Below are 12,730 nucleotides of genomic sequence, written 5' to 3'. Positions count from 1 at the left end.
TGTGTGTGTGATGTGTGTCTGTATTAATAACCTAAAAACTTTAATACATCAATAATATTAAATATTAGTAAATTCTTGTATTTTTGCCAAAGTGCTGTGCTTTAAATCTGAAATATGTTGGATTGCTTCTTGTATTTAGAAAAAATAACCGTTGTATCCGCACACAGAACATCAAAATGTGGAAACAGATTTGATGGCTATGTTTGGCCTGAAATTACACTTACAACTTTTGTTCGTCTTTTATTTTTTAACCATTGTGAGTTTATTTACCAGTTTGTAGAATTATACATCCAGGAGCACCGGCCACCGCCAGGACCTGTTCACACTCATATTAAACCACAATTTCCACTAAACTTAAAAATTGAATTCTGTTAAAAAATTAAATATTATGATAATAGGAAATAACATTTAAAAAAAACTATTAACATGAATATATAAAAGGTTTTGAACTTAAATCGCCATCAAAAAACCCTGTGTTCAAGTGAGCGGGACCTTATCAGGGATCAGACACGGGACACACCGAATAATCTATAATAGTATATCAGTCTTATAATAGTCTATACGCTTAATATTCGGTTATAGTCACTTACATTGTGTGTTGATTGTGCAGATTTGAAGTTATTTTATTTAACATCACCACAGACACATCTGATTTAAAGGTCTGACCGTGCGTCCTGGTTTCATGGTAATTATCTAGAAAACGCATATCTATTCACTGATATTCAGGTTTTTTTTGTGTTTAATTTGGACCGAGTTCACATTTGTCAGGCTATATTTAAATCGCGTGCCGCCACAATTAAAATATTAATGTAGTTAGGCACTTTTCTTTTCATCCTGTATTTGCCTGGCAACAGGAGGCTATATATATGTACGAGCGTGTCATGACGTACACCCTGAATTATGGTCAGTGCTGACATCACGGATTTACTCTGTGGTCTGATTTGGGGATTTCATATATTTATTTGTTTATTTTTCCAAAATTCCTGGCTGCTCATTGGAATTAAATAATAAATTAATGCACAATTTTATTGTTTGGTCTTGACCTAAATTAGTAAAGATCACTGTTGGTGATAAGCCGAAGACCTCACTGAGTTAAACCAAATGTAAAAAGACAAATATAACTTGCATTTGATTTGTTTTTAAGCTGACAAGTTTTGTTCCATTTCAGACGCACAGCAGAACACAGGCCTACACCATATTTTACTGTAACAGCCTGCAGATGTTTTACTTCATAAACAGTTATACAATAATTGAGCCGCATGAACCCCCACAAATCAACGTTGTGTGGAAATAAAGTGGCTGTCCATTATGCACGAAAATCACATAATCTTGCCTGTGCAGAAACACACCTTTTGAGTGTTTTCCGTTTCTTTAAAATATGATTTCTTAGCTCTTGCACGGTGCCTGCTGAATATTTCACACAGGCCCTGTTATGCAACGTGTGTAACCTTGAAGAGGCTGCAGCACGACTGTGGTGCGGACGCGCTCTGTACGGGGAAGAAGCCATGGATCACACTGTATATTTACACATACATGTCATTCACTGGCTCACCTTTGACCCTAAATGTCTGTTTTTGCCTGTCACACGCAGAATGAAAACAAAGAGGGGGAGAGGAGGAGGAGGTGTGTTAAAGTTCTCAAGTTTTATTTGTCAAGATCTTGGGGAAGTATAAAGTTGTCAACGTTTAGAATAGATTGCACATTTGTGGAAAAGAAGGAATGAATTGGTGACTGTGCGTCTGTATCCTATGTAAAGACCATCTGGTGATTTATTCAGAGAGGATCTTAAGGGGAATAAAGCAAAAAGAAATGGTGAACAGTTAAATAAAAAGTGTTTCCATAAACTCAGGTGCATATCTGACTCTAGTTCTGTGCATCTCACGAGTCACTTGTAAACAAGCTGTCGCTGTGAGTGCGTGAGATGCCACAGGCTCGTAATGAATTAAAACAACTTACAACTGCCAATAAAACTGACAGTAGAGTCAAGTAGGTTCACGATACATTCCTGGCCTGCACCCATCAAACTCGTGCACATGTCAGTCATTCCCCACAGGTACTCGCTACTGTGGCTAAAGTGCGAGGACAGTGTAGTGAGCATTGGTTGGATCTGTGGGGTGATGTGCGCTGCGAGGATGTGCGGCTGCACCAGCAGCAGCAGGACCGGCAGCAGCAAACTCATTAATAAGGTGATCCGTCTGCGCGCTGCCATCCGTGAGCCCCCCACTCTGTACGAGCCATTCTCGTGGGGGACTGAGATCTTGTCCACTTCTCTGAGCCTCAGCGAATCCCACTTTTTTACATCAAAATTACGCACAAGGGGACCGACGTTCATCTCCTTCTTTGGGGGCAGGGACGTCTCCTTCAGGACCCTGAACTTCTCCCGAAACTCCTGCATCTGCTCCAGGAAACACAGGGGGTCGGAGGCGCTCCTGAAGGACTCCGCGATGCTGAGCGCGCGTCTCTGCTCCTCCAGCGCCGCGCTCAGCTTGGTGATCTCCGGGTCGTACGCCTGCATCACCACCAGCTTCAGTGTCTCAAAATCGGAGAGGATCTCGTTCTTTTTGCACTCGAGGCCACTGATGAGTTTGTCGAAATAATCTGTTACCTTCTCTGCGTCCTTGGTCACCGACAGAAGCGCCTTTTTCTTACTGGTTTGTAGTGTCTCCAGGCAGGACAGGATGTCGGCGCTCTGCCAGCTCTCCACCCCGTGAAGCAGCTCTTCAAACGCCGCCTTCTCCCGATCGTATGCCTCCTCCAATGAGCAGAATTTATGCCCTCTGTGCTCATCTGTTGTTGCGCAAAACCCACAAATGAGTTTTAAGTCCGTGGCGCAAAATATATTAAGAGGCTGACCGCAGTGTTGTGCGCAAGCAGACATTTTAGGCAGAACCTTGATTTTGCTGTACTTCTCCACAATTCCTCGCAGAGAGTAGTTGATCTGGAGGCTGTTTGCGCCGTTGTGAGGGGTCTCTTTGCGGCATGTGGGGCATTTGAAAGGGGTTCTGTATGATGGACCTCGGCTCCCCTCCAAGAGTCCATCCAAGCATTTCTTGCAAAAGCTGTGTGAGCACAACAAGACCCGAGGGTCCTCGAAAAGACCGCAGCAGATCGGGCACGTAAGTTCCTCCTCTAGCTGCTCCATGTTGTCCTGTAAACACATCGTGCATGCGTCAAAATGGTGCATTGTTTACATAATAACGCAAGAAATCAACGCGTGATTAAAAACTAGGCTACCCAATATACGCACCCTCGCTCAGAGAGATGCTGTCACATAAGACAGCAGAGGCAATAAACTAAAATCGAAAAATGCTGAAGCACCGCAAAGGATACAGATTTCTGCAGTCATGTTCCAGCTGCGTCGGCAGGAGTATTCCCATCCTCAGAGTGAAACCGCCTTGCATCGCTGTAGGAGCGCAAAACGTTGGCACGCGCTCTGCCAGAGGCTCCATCTGCCGATCTGATGTTGACTAACATCCTGCTTTGATGTCTACTGCAAGCAGCAGTTGCGAGAAACTTAAAAGCACTGGATATAAATCAAAAATAACTTCACAGTCAATAACTATAACAGCAAACGATTCCCCCCCTGGCTTTGTATTGGAGGAGCAGCAGGACGGTTGCTGAGCTGAGCTGAATCCTAAATCACCGCCGCCTGAACCAATCCAATGCGACAAATTAGCGACAAGCGGGGCTCGCGTTAGCGTCGCTCCTGTTGGCAAGGTAGTGAAGGAGGGCTGTGACAGATTTTGCAAGCGCATAGTAACATGCAACCACTGGACCAAAAGAATCACTCACCAGCTGCTGAGACGCACAGTGCAACGCAATCATGGCGCTTGTTGCTGTGCAGACTTCGCCCTTTCCGGGTCTGGAGTTAACTGTTTCAGCGACGATCGGTCATTTTTAGATGCACCGATTCGTCTGTGTTTGGGCACACGTGCGTGCATGAGGGATATTTACCGCCATCAACACGAGAGCTGCTTGTGTGGTGATTTATTTGACAGCTTGCCTTTGGTGATCGGGGATGTTTACGCTTTTGAAGCAGCTGGGTCAGATGCAGAGGCTCCCTGGCAGGCGGATGGGGGAGGGGCTGTTGCTATGCAAAACATTACAGCGTGAAAAACTGTCAACTAGGTTTCGGTCCCATCGTGGCATCACGGGCTTTTTATAATGCCCCACTTCAGACACCCGTGTGGAGACATGCCAATATATGCACATGTAAACAGCCAACATGATCACCTGGCTGCATCGGCTGATATACAAAACTCTGATGCTAATTTGCACTGAAAGCACAAGGGTCAGATTATTTGGTCAACATCAGTGAACAGAAAATGAGGCAAACGTTGTCAAAGCAGCCCTTTTGATGTTTCAGTCACTTCAAAGCAACTTTGAGGATCCTCTTCCTCCCGATATGAATCAGAATCATCACTCCATCACGTATCCACCACCACCACACACTTGACACTTGCCCACCAACAAAACTCACTTTCTGTTCACTTGTGGTTATGTAACTTCGATATCCAATAGTTACTTAGTCACGTGTGGGAAATTTTTGACCTTGATTTTCTTCCCTTGTTTCCATGCCATCAGGAGCAACTGCCTATCTTAGCCGCTGTGATTGGATACAGTTGTGTGGCTGGGGCTTATGCAGCGCCGCCCTCTGCCGCGGCGTGTCGCTGTTGCGTGTCGACGTGACGTTTGGCGTTAAGACCGGACGCTCTTTGGCTCCATGCTGCGACCGGATGTGCAGCCGAGGTATCAGTGCAAGGATGGCAGCGATGTTTACGTGTTGTCTTGGCTGCTGCGGAGATGGCGGCTCGGGCCACATTGCTCTGAAAGAAATGCCCACGGTTCAGTTAGATACTCACCACATGGGTACGTGAGTCTGTCTGTAACTCTCACAATGTTGTACGGTTAGTTTCATAACTCGTCTACTGTGTCTGACAGTGTCACGATGATTTGCTACTTCCGTTAGCATTAGGTAGCTAGCTACGATGTAAAATGTTTAGTTTGGTATAAGGTGGCTACAGTTGCGTGTTTTAACTCTCTCCGTCTGTGTATACGTTCTATACGATTCTACTCTATTACACGCCACGCGGATTAACATTGCAACCCTAATAATCAGGGAAACTCATAATCTCAAATATCTTGCAACTATCCACAGTAATGGCTGCTAGGATTAAAATTCCCCATTTTCTGACAGCTAAACTTTAAAGATCCCATCTATAATCGTTTTGAGACGTGCAGTCTCAAAGACCCATATGCTTTCTGTATAAAATAGTTGAATCTACGAAGATATGTACGTTGTGTTTTCTTACTCTTGGAAACTACAGCCACTGTAATCTGAAAAGCCAATTCTCGATGACTGTGTAGTGGAGGAGTCAGGTGTCCACATCACACTTGTGTAAATTAGTATCCAAATTTGTTTTGATGTCACAAAAAATCATGTCTGTGCTTATATGTAATAAACCCCAAATAATGGTAAACAAAGAAACCTTTATCCTGCACAGTGTAGGTCAAACATAAAAGAGAATTAATACCAAGCAAAACTGACAAGTATGTTTTACTTGGATAGTATTTCACTGAAAAGGTTTTCATAAGTTTGGACAAGACTGGATTTATCTGCTCGGATTTTCTGAATGAACAAGATATCTCAAAATCCTTGTTCTTTATGTCTGAACAAGTCCCGAGGCGCCTGTGCTAAGCCAACCAACTGATAACAGTGCTGTCTATATTACTTTTATGACTGAAGCGTCTCCCAATGTCTCAGATTAAATCTAAAATAAAAGCTGATCAAACTGCATAAGGTTGAGATGTTTGCCTCACAACCCTCCAAGTAGGCTAAATGAGAGCGTCTCGGATATTGAAGTTTGCTTTCTGGGTAATTCAGACCGACAGAGCTGATGTTTTTCCTCAAGTGAATGGAATACGCTTCCATAGAAATGCAACTGAAAGGTTTACTTTTATAATCAAGTGCTTATCGTCATAACCGACCTGCCTTTTTTACCCAGAGATATATCTGGTCTTTTAATTTATTTTATATATATAACAGTTGGTGTAATACTTAGTTAATCAGCAGATTAACCAACAGACACAAAAGTTGTAAATTATGTAGGACGTCATTTGTTTATTGATTTTCTTTGTTTACATATATGAAGGCACATTCAGAAAAGACACTGCATAGTCACAAAGACCCTCTTATACAGAAACATGGTATATAAAATGTTTTATCTACATATACTTTTATACATGACTACAAGGTGAATAAGGGCTTGTGCAAGAGAATAAATAAATACTTCTCCTAAAAACTCAGTCATGTATTCAGCAAATATCCCAAACATTTTGGTTCCAGCTCGTCAGATTTACTGTGTTTCACCAGTTCGATATGATTGTACAATTCTTATCTTTGGGGGGTTGATTGGACAAAGCATTAGTCATTATGGGCTCTGAGAAAATGTGATTGGGACTTTCTAGTATTGGCAGACATTTTATAGATTAGACAACTGAATAACTCAAAAAGCCGTTGGCATTGAACACAGTGGCTTGTTGCATCTAAATGTATTTTTGCTTCTTTTTTTCTTCTTCCAGGCACAGATGTTGTCATTGTAAAGAGTGGTCGGAGGATATGTGGCACTGGAGGCTGTCTGGCCAATGCTCCTTTGCACCAGAACAAAAGTTACTTTGAGTTCAAGATCCAGTCCACTGGTAGGTGTTTGGCTTTTCGTTGACGATCCCCCTCTTTCCATTACTCTCCTACTTTTCTTTCCCTTCAAGACCGCCATCTTCTAGTGCATTCCTCGTGGTTATTATTAATTCTGACACGCTAGTGCCTGGTAGATACACAATCTTGTGACTGCATGCGCACTGATGGAATTCTGTTCACATACAACAACAGCGTCTTAAACCATGAGACATTTTATTTCTTCCATATACAGTGGCTAGAAAATGTACTTAAACCCATTGTAATATCTCCAGTTGTGTATAACTTTGTTATAACATAAGGTGAGATTTACTTTCCAGTTATATTTATAAAGAAATACCATCTGTTTTAACTAATAAGACAAACCATTCTGATGTTCTGGTCCATACCCATTACATCATTCAAACATTCACAGTGTGAGGTGGAAAAAGTATGTGGACCCTGAAGCTAATGACAACTAAAGCTTATTTGAGTCAGTAGTTAGGAAACCAGTCCAGTCAATGAAGTGTGTGTGAGAGTTTCTTTGACTCATAACTACACTCAAACAATTTGAATTTGTGTTTCACAAGAAGCTTCTGCTCAAGTGGATTTTGCAGGATTTCTGATCAAGAATGATTGATTTTCAGAAAGCTGTAAATGGTTATGAAATAATTTGATTTGATATTAATCTACCCACTCTTTGAAAAATGATATAAATACATCTAGATGATTTAGTACTGTTTTCATTTGTGGGTCTACTAGAATAGGTTTACATGTTGTTCAAAATACGCATTATTTGTCTCATACTGCACATTCTTCTTTTCTCCTTTGGTCAGAAACATGTTCTTTTAGCCCTTGGCCTTTCTCCTACAAAGCCCAGTAATTGGTCAGCTGGCCCAGTCTTGTGGTTAGCTGCTTAGAGTGCATCTGAAATGTCACTCACCTTACCCAGAGGCTTCCTGAACAACTGTAGACACCGCTAGAGTAATGGTAACAATGGCGACTGTTCTGCCATAACACTTCGAGCCAAACTGGCCAGTAAGCCAACACGTTACATATTAACTGGTAGCATAGATGCTTTACGGTGAAAAATTAAAACGCGTTGTTTCATTGGGAGTGAGCGACCCTTTCTGCAGCTTTTGGTCTTTGTAATTTACCAGACCTTTTACATGCATAAAGCTATAGGTCACTCTAAAGGAAAGGGAAAAATACAAGAAGCACAATATGGGTTCTGAAAAAAAGCTAACTACATGGGGGTCATTCTTTATCTTGCCACTGTAAGATGTTAAGCAATGCTACCCTCATGCAGCTTCACACTAGTCCCAGACTGATTTTACTAAACATGTAGTTGTGAATATGCCATGCAGGTGAGTCTCAACCACTGGTTTTATTGCAGTTGATCTTTGTCATAAATCTGAATGCATTTTATACTGTATTTTGTTTGTTTTAAATAGCAGGTACTTTGTTGTTGTGCTTTCTTGTGTAGGTGTGTGGGGAGTTGGTGTGGCCACGCAGAAGGTGAATCTTAATCAAGTGCCTTTGGGCAGAGACACAAACAGCCTTGTCCTGAGGCATGATGGCTCTGTGTACCACAATAATGAAGAGAAGAATCGCCTGCCTGCAAACAGCCTTCCCCAGGAAGGTGACATTATTGTAAGTGCGCAGTTTATTTAATTGATCCGGAATTTTCCATTTGCTTGTAAATCTTAAAAGGAGGAACTTAATTTGAATGTGAGTCTGCATCTTTTCAAATAAATAAAATCTATATAAAGAGATGGATATATAGTCAAATTACTAATGAACTGAAATCAGGCATACAGATCTGGATTCCAAAGATAAAGTATGTGTTGTCTGAAGCCGTTCTGTGCAGAGTAAAAGTGCTGCACTAATGCTTGCTGAGATTTATTTTTATCAGTCTTGTCTAGGACATGTTGAGCTATCTCATGGTCTTCCAACAATCATGTGACCTCAGCTTGTGTTTATTTACAAGACCCTACTCAAACTGTACAGAGTAATCATGTGTTAGAAGCCTGCTGGAGCAGATTGCCCTGCAGGTCTCAAGACCCACAGTTTTTTTGTTCACCTAAGGCAGCTGGCTGACAGCAACAGCCACATTGTAATGCATGGTCTAATGTGGTCTGCATTGCCTTCTGTAGTTTGTCACATTCAAACCAAATTGCTATTTGCCATCAGTTTGATCAGTTTCATTCCAATAAAACCCTTTAAATGTAAGCAAGCTACTCTAAATTTAACATTTCCATATACATTTAACAACTCCTAAGTCCTTCATTGGCAGTGTTGTATTTGTGTGAGCTGTGTTAGAGAGACCCACAACCACCACCACTTTACTAATGACATTTATTGAATAACCAGGTTTCACATGTAAAGGGTTCCGTTTTGATGCATCAAACCATTTTCAAATGTGATTATATCCGCATGTAAAATGTCTGTGTTTAACTCCATTATTGTTTATTTGCCTCAGGGCATCACATACGACCACGTGGAGCTGAATTTATATCTGAATGGAAAGAACATGCATTGTCCTGCCTCTGGGATCCGAGGCACTGTGTACCCAATTGTTTATGGTAAGTTTAATTGTTGGCTTGATATACTGACTAGTTAACCAAGGTTTGTTAGACTTGGGATACACTCTCTTCCTACAGCTCATCAATATCCTTGAAAGTTTTAATTTGAGAAAAATAATCAAGCCCTAGAAAGTTTTAGAAAAATTCACATGGGTAATTTAAAGTTATAAAATTGATATATTCTGTGCAAAAATAGTGATTTGAAGTTCTTACGATATATATTATAATTAACAATATTAAATAGGAAAGGTTTCACTGTCTGTTTATGTGCACACATGGCTTTGGGCTTCTTTGAATTGGAGGTAATTGGGCCTGGGGAGTCTTTGAAAGTTCCTTAAATTTTATGTTCAAGGAGATTTTGGAACGGTGGGGATAATTTCTGACAAACTGTCTTAGCATTGAAACTTAAGTTTTGTAAATGTTATGGACAGTTTAAACTGCCTTGTCATAAATGATATTATAGCATTGCACTTTTATTCCACAAGGGGGCTGTATTTATACATTTTTACATAGCACTGGTCAGTTTAGGTCATTAGATACACAAAGTATATTTTCTTTATTTTCTTATTTGTCAACTGTGATTTATTCAAGTTTTTGATATTTAGTGGTGATATTCAGCAATACAGAGAAAAGAAATTAGAAAAACAAATCTTGTGCAAACAAGTATTTCTGAGCTACAGAATATATCATTTTTATCAGAGTCATGCTGAATGCGTTGCTATGTATTTACAATAATATAATTTATGTTCAAAGGGCAAGATAAGCTTTGGTAGAATTATGACAGCACTATTTCCTAAGAAGCATTTACATAAACTGAACTACTGTATGCCTATCTAAACACCACTATTCATTTGAATCTTTGAAACCGCCGGCCTTTTTCACATCAGACATTCCCTCTTGCCCAGGTGACAAATAATGTGGCACTGTTCTATTCAAGTGTCTGATGCAGCTAAATTAAGTTTTAGCAATCATTATTTACCCCCTTTTTCCTACTGTGACATGTCAAAAATCTTCAGAAAAAACATTCCTATAAAAATGGATTAATCACAGTAATTAATAGAGGTTCGATTCACAACGATGCATTACAATGTATCACATCCACAATTTTCTATATTACTGCACATGGCTTCTTTTTCATCGTTAATAAAATCAGTCAGACCAACATGAAATATCATTTTATTTAGAAAGCGCATAAAAAGTATTATCGACAGTAACTGGGCGTCGCTTCTTCTGCAACAAAGAAGTTAAAACGCAGCGTTGCGTCCTAATCTGCGGGAGGAACTCTTATGTCTGTGGGAGGAACTCTAATGTCTGTAGGAGTGTGTCTGTGTTTGTGTCCGTCTGTTCGTCCCTGTTACTCTTCACACAAACTGATAATCACATTTATTTCATTATTTATCGATGATGGTGGATCATGACTCCTGTATCGTTCCGCTCACTTTAACAATGATGTCCTGCCTGTGCTCATCACGTAACCTTACATGTGTTTCATAAACTCTAGAGCGACTCAAACAAACACAAAGCAAACGTCAGCACTGTACGTGACCTAATCATTTGTGATCAGTGATGGTGTTTATTGTTAAAGTGTAAAGTGAGCGCAGGAACTCTGACACAGGACGACCAGATCTTTAATGGGCGTATGTCCTGATCGTGAAGCAGCGGTGGTTATAATTATGCAGTGGCGGCCCATCACTAAAACAATGAACATAGCGGAAAACATGAATCGATTATGTTCAGTCACTGCATCGATGCAGAGTCGTCCAAGACCGCATCGCGCTGCATCTAAGAATCGAGAAATGTCCACACCTCTGGTAATTAAGCATTCAATTTAAAGACCATTTCCTCAGATATCATCTGTGTGGTCCTTCTACGCACTTCTTTTGCATTAGTTTGAATAAGAAAAGCTTTGTTTGTTGTTTTCCACATTAAAGATGTTTGGTTTTGACTTTTTGTTTCTGTTTTCAATTTGGGCTCAACAAGAATTGGCTTCAAAGGTTAATTTAAAGGATCAATGTAAACAATGTTTAAGCTTGTGCTCTCCCCTTTGTTGTTGCAGTGGACGACAGCGCCATCTTAGACTGCCAGTTTAGTGACTTCTATCACACACCGCCACAAGGATTTGAGAAGATCCTCTTCGAACAACAAATCTTCTGAAGGAGCACTTCAGCCTCGACCCCACTTTACCTCCTCTGTATCTCATAGCAACCTCCGTGGCACTACAGTTTGACCTTAATTGAATGTTATCGCTTTATGTGGCTTTTTTTTTTTGTTTCCCTTGATTACACTAGTCTCTACTGCTGCTCTGGATTTATGTTTGAGTATCCTTGAAGAAGTGCAGGATTTCTGATAATTGGTCAGCTGTGATTGGCTGTTTGAGTCTATGCTGATGTGAAAATTCTTCAATCAAATCATTAGCCTGTGTCAACCCTAATCACACTGTGTATGAACTGAAACACGTTCAGCTGCTGCTTACATCCACTGTGTGTCTGTAGATGCCAGAATCAGAAGCCATGTTGGATTGACGTTGCTTTATAGTCATGTTTCCCCCTAAATACCAAACTGACATCTCAGCATGCGCTCTGTATTTATATTTATTTATTTGAATCACAGATCAAAGTGATATGTTTCATTAGTTTGACAGATGATGTAAATATTTTGAACATCAAGAGTTTGTGACCTTGTTGAGGTATAGCTGCCAGTACTGACTCATCAAATATGTCCCATTTACATGTTTGCTGCCTTCTTTATGTAAAAATACAATTCAAAGTAGAGACACTGCAGCATTATTTCAATTTGAGTTGCCCCAAAAGGCATGGGTTTAAAATCCTAACTGCATTTTGAAACAGCGCACATTCCAGTGTCTTGAGGTTGACTTTTCTCTGAGGTATGCTGAGGTGACGGTGCTAATCAAATCTATGAACAGCCCTTTACTGTCTCCCCCACACTGGCCTCATCCTGAAATGTTTTTAATGGAGTATTTGTTCTAAATATCAAAATATTCCCTGAGTCCGGTGCTGGCCGTCTCTAAGTAAAGATATGTGGTTTAAAAATGTCAATCTGTCGTGTTGTATTGGCATTGCATATTCTTTGCTGAAGTGTGACGGTTGTATATTTCAAATGCTTGTCTTTGTTTGCACTATTGATGCTATATTGTACAAGCAAATCCAAATATTGTTGATTCAATAAACTTTTGTGTCTGGAAGCAACATTTATCGAATCCTGGTGGTTTCTTTAGTTATAGTTAAATTGCTGATAATTTTCTAGTGCTGGGCAATAAATCAATATCAATAATCATCTCAATATAATTTTCAACTACCTACAAACCACCCAGCCAGCCAACCCACCTAACCCAACCAGCCACTCAATGTACCAGCCTGGCAACCTATCAACCAGCCAACCAACCAACCCACCATCAATTATCCAGCCTGGCAACCAGCCAGCCAACCAACCAACCGACCTACCAGCCAGTCAA

At 40.6% G+C, this 12,730-nt stretch overlaps 2 protein-coding genes across 3 annotated transcripts; one reads left to right on the top strand and one right to left on the bottom strand.

Annotated features, from left to right (window-relative positions):
* Window positions 1–1,624: 1,624 nt before the first annotated feature.
* trim13 (tripartite motif containing 13) lies at window positions 1,625–4,038 on the bottom strand. 2 transcript variants are annotated; one of them, XM_035173979.2, is made up of 2 exons: window positions 3,793–4,038; window positions 1,625–3,148 (listed from the first exon to the last, which is right to left on the bottom strand). In XM_035173979.2, exons 1-2 carry the CDS (start codon window positions 3,823–3,825, stop codon window positions 1,943–1,945), a joined length of 1,239 nt encoding a protein of 412 aa, XP_035029870.1. In that variant the 5' UTR covers window positions 3,826–4,038; the 3' UTR covers window positions 1,625–1,942. The 2 variants fall into 2 exon arrangements, with proteins under 2 accessions (XP_035029870.1, XP_035029872.1); XM_035173981.2 differs by lacking the exon at window positions 3,793–4,038 and adding an exon at window positions 3,248–3,784.
* Window positions 4,039–4,559: 521 nt separating this feature from the next.
* LOC118119752 (SPRY domain-containing protein 7) lies at window positions 4,560–12,464 on the top strand. The gene is made up of 5 exons (XM_035173982.2): window positions 4,560–4,869; window positions 6,583–6,699; window positions 8,160–8,326; window positions 9,156–9,258; window positions 11,315–12,464. Exons 1-5 carry the CDS (start codon window positions 4,575–4,577, stop codon window positions 11,410–11,412), a joined length of 780 nt encoding a protein of 259 aa, XP_035029873.2. The 5' UTR covers window positions 4,560–4,574; the 3' UTR covers window positions 11,413–12,464.
* The last annotated feature ends 266 nt before the right edge of the window (window positions 12,465–12,730 follow it).

Source organism: Hippoglossus stenolepis, chromosome 13 (genome assembly GCF_022539355.2).
Source record: "Hippoglossus stenolepis isolate QCI-W04-F060 chromosome 13, HSTE1.2, whole genome shotgun sequence".
NCBI classification, from domain to species: Eukaryota; Metazoa; Chordata; class Actinopteri; order Pleuronectiformes; family Pleuronectidae; genus Hippoglossus; species Hippoglossus stenolepis.
Note: the sequence above shows the minus strand (reverse complement) of the source record. Positions and strands in the feature narration are given on the sequence as shown.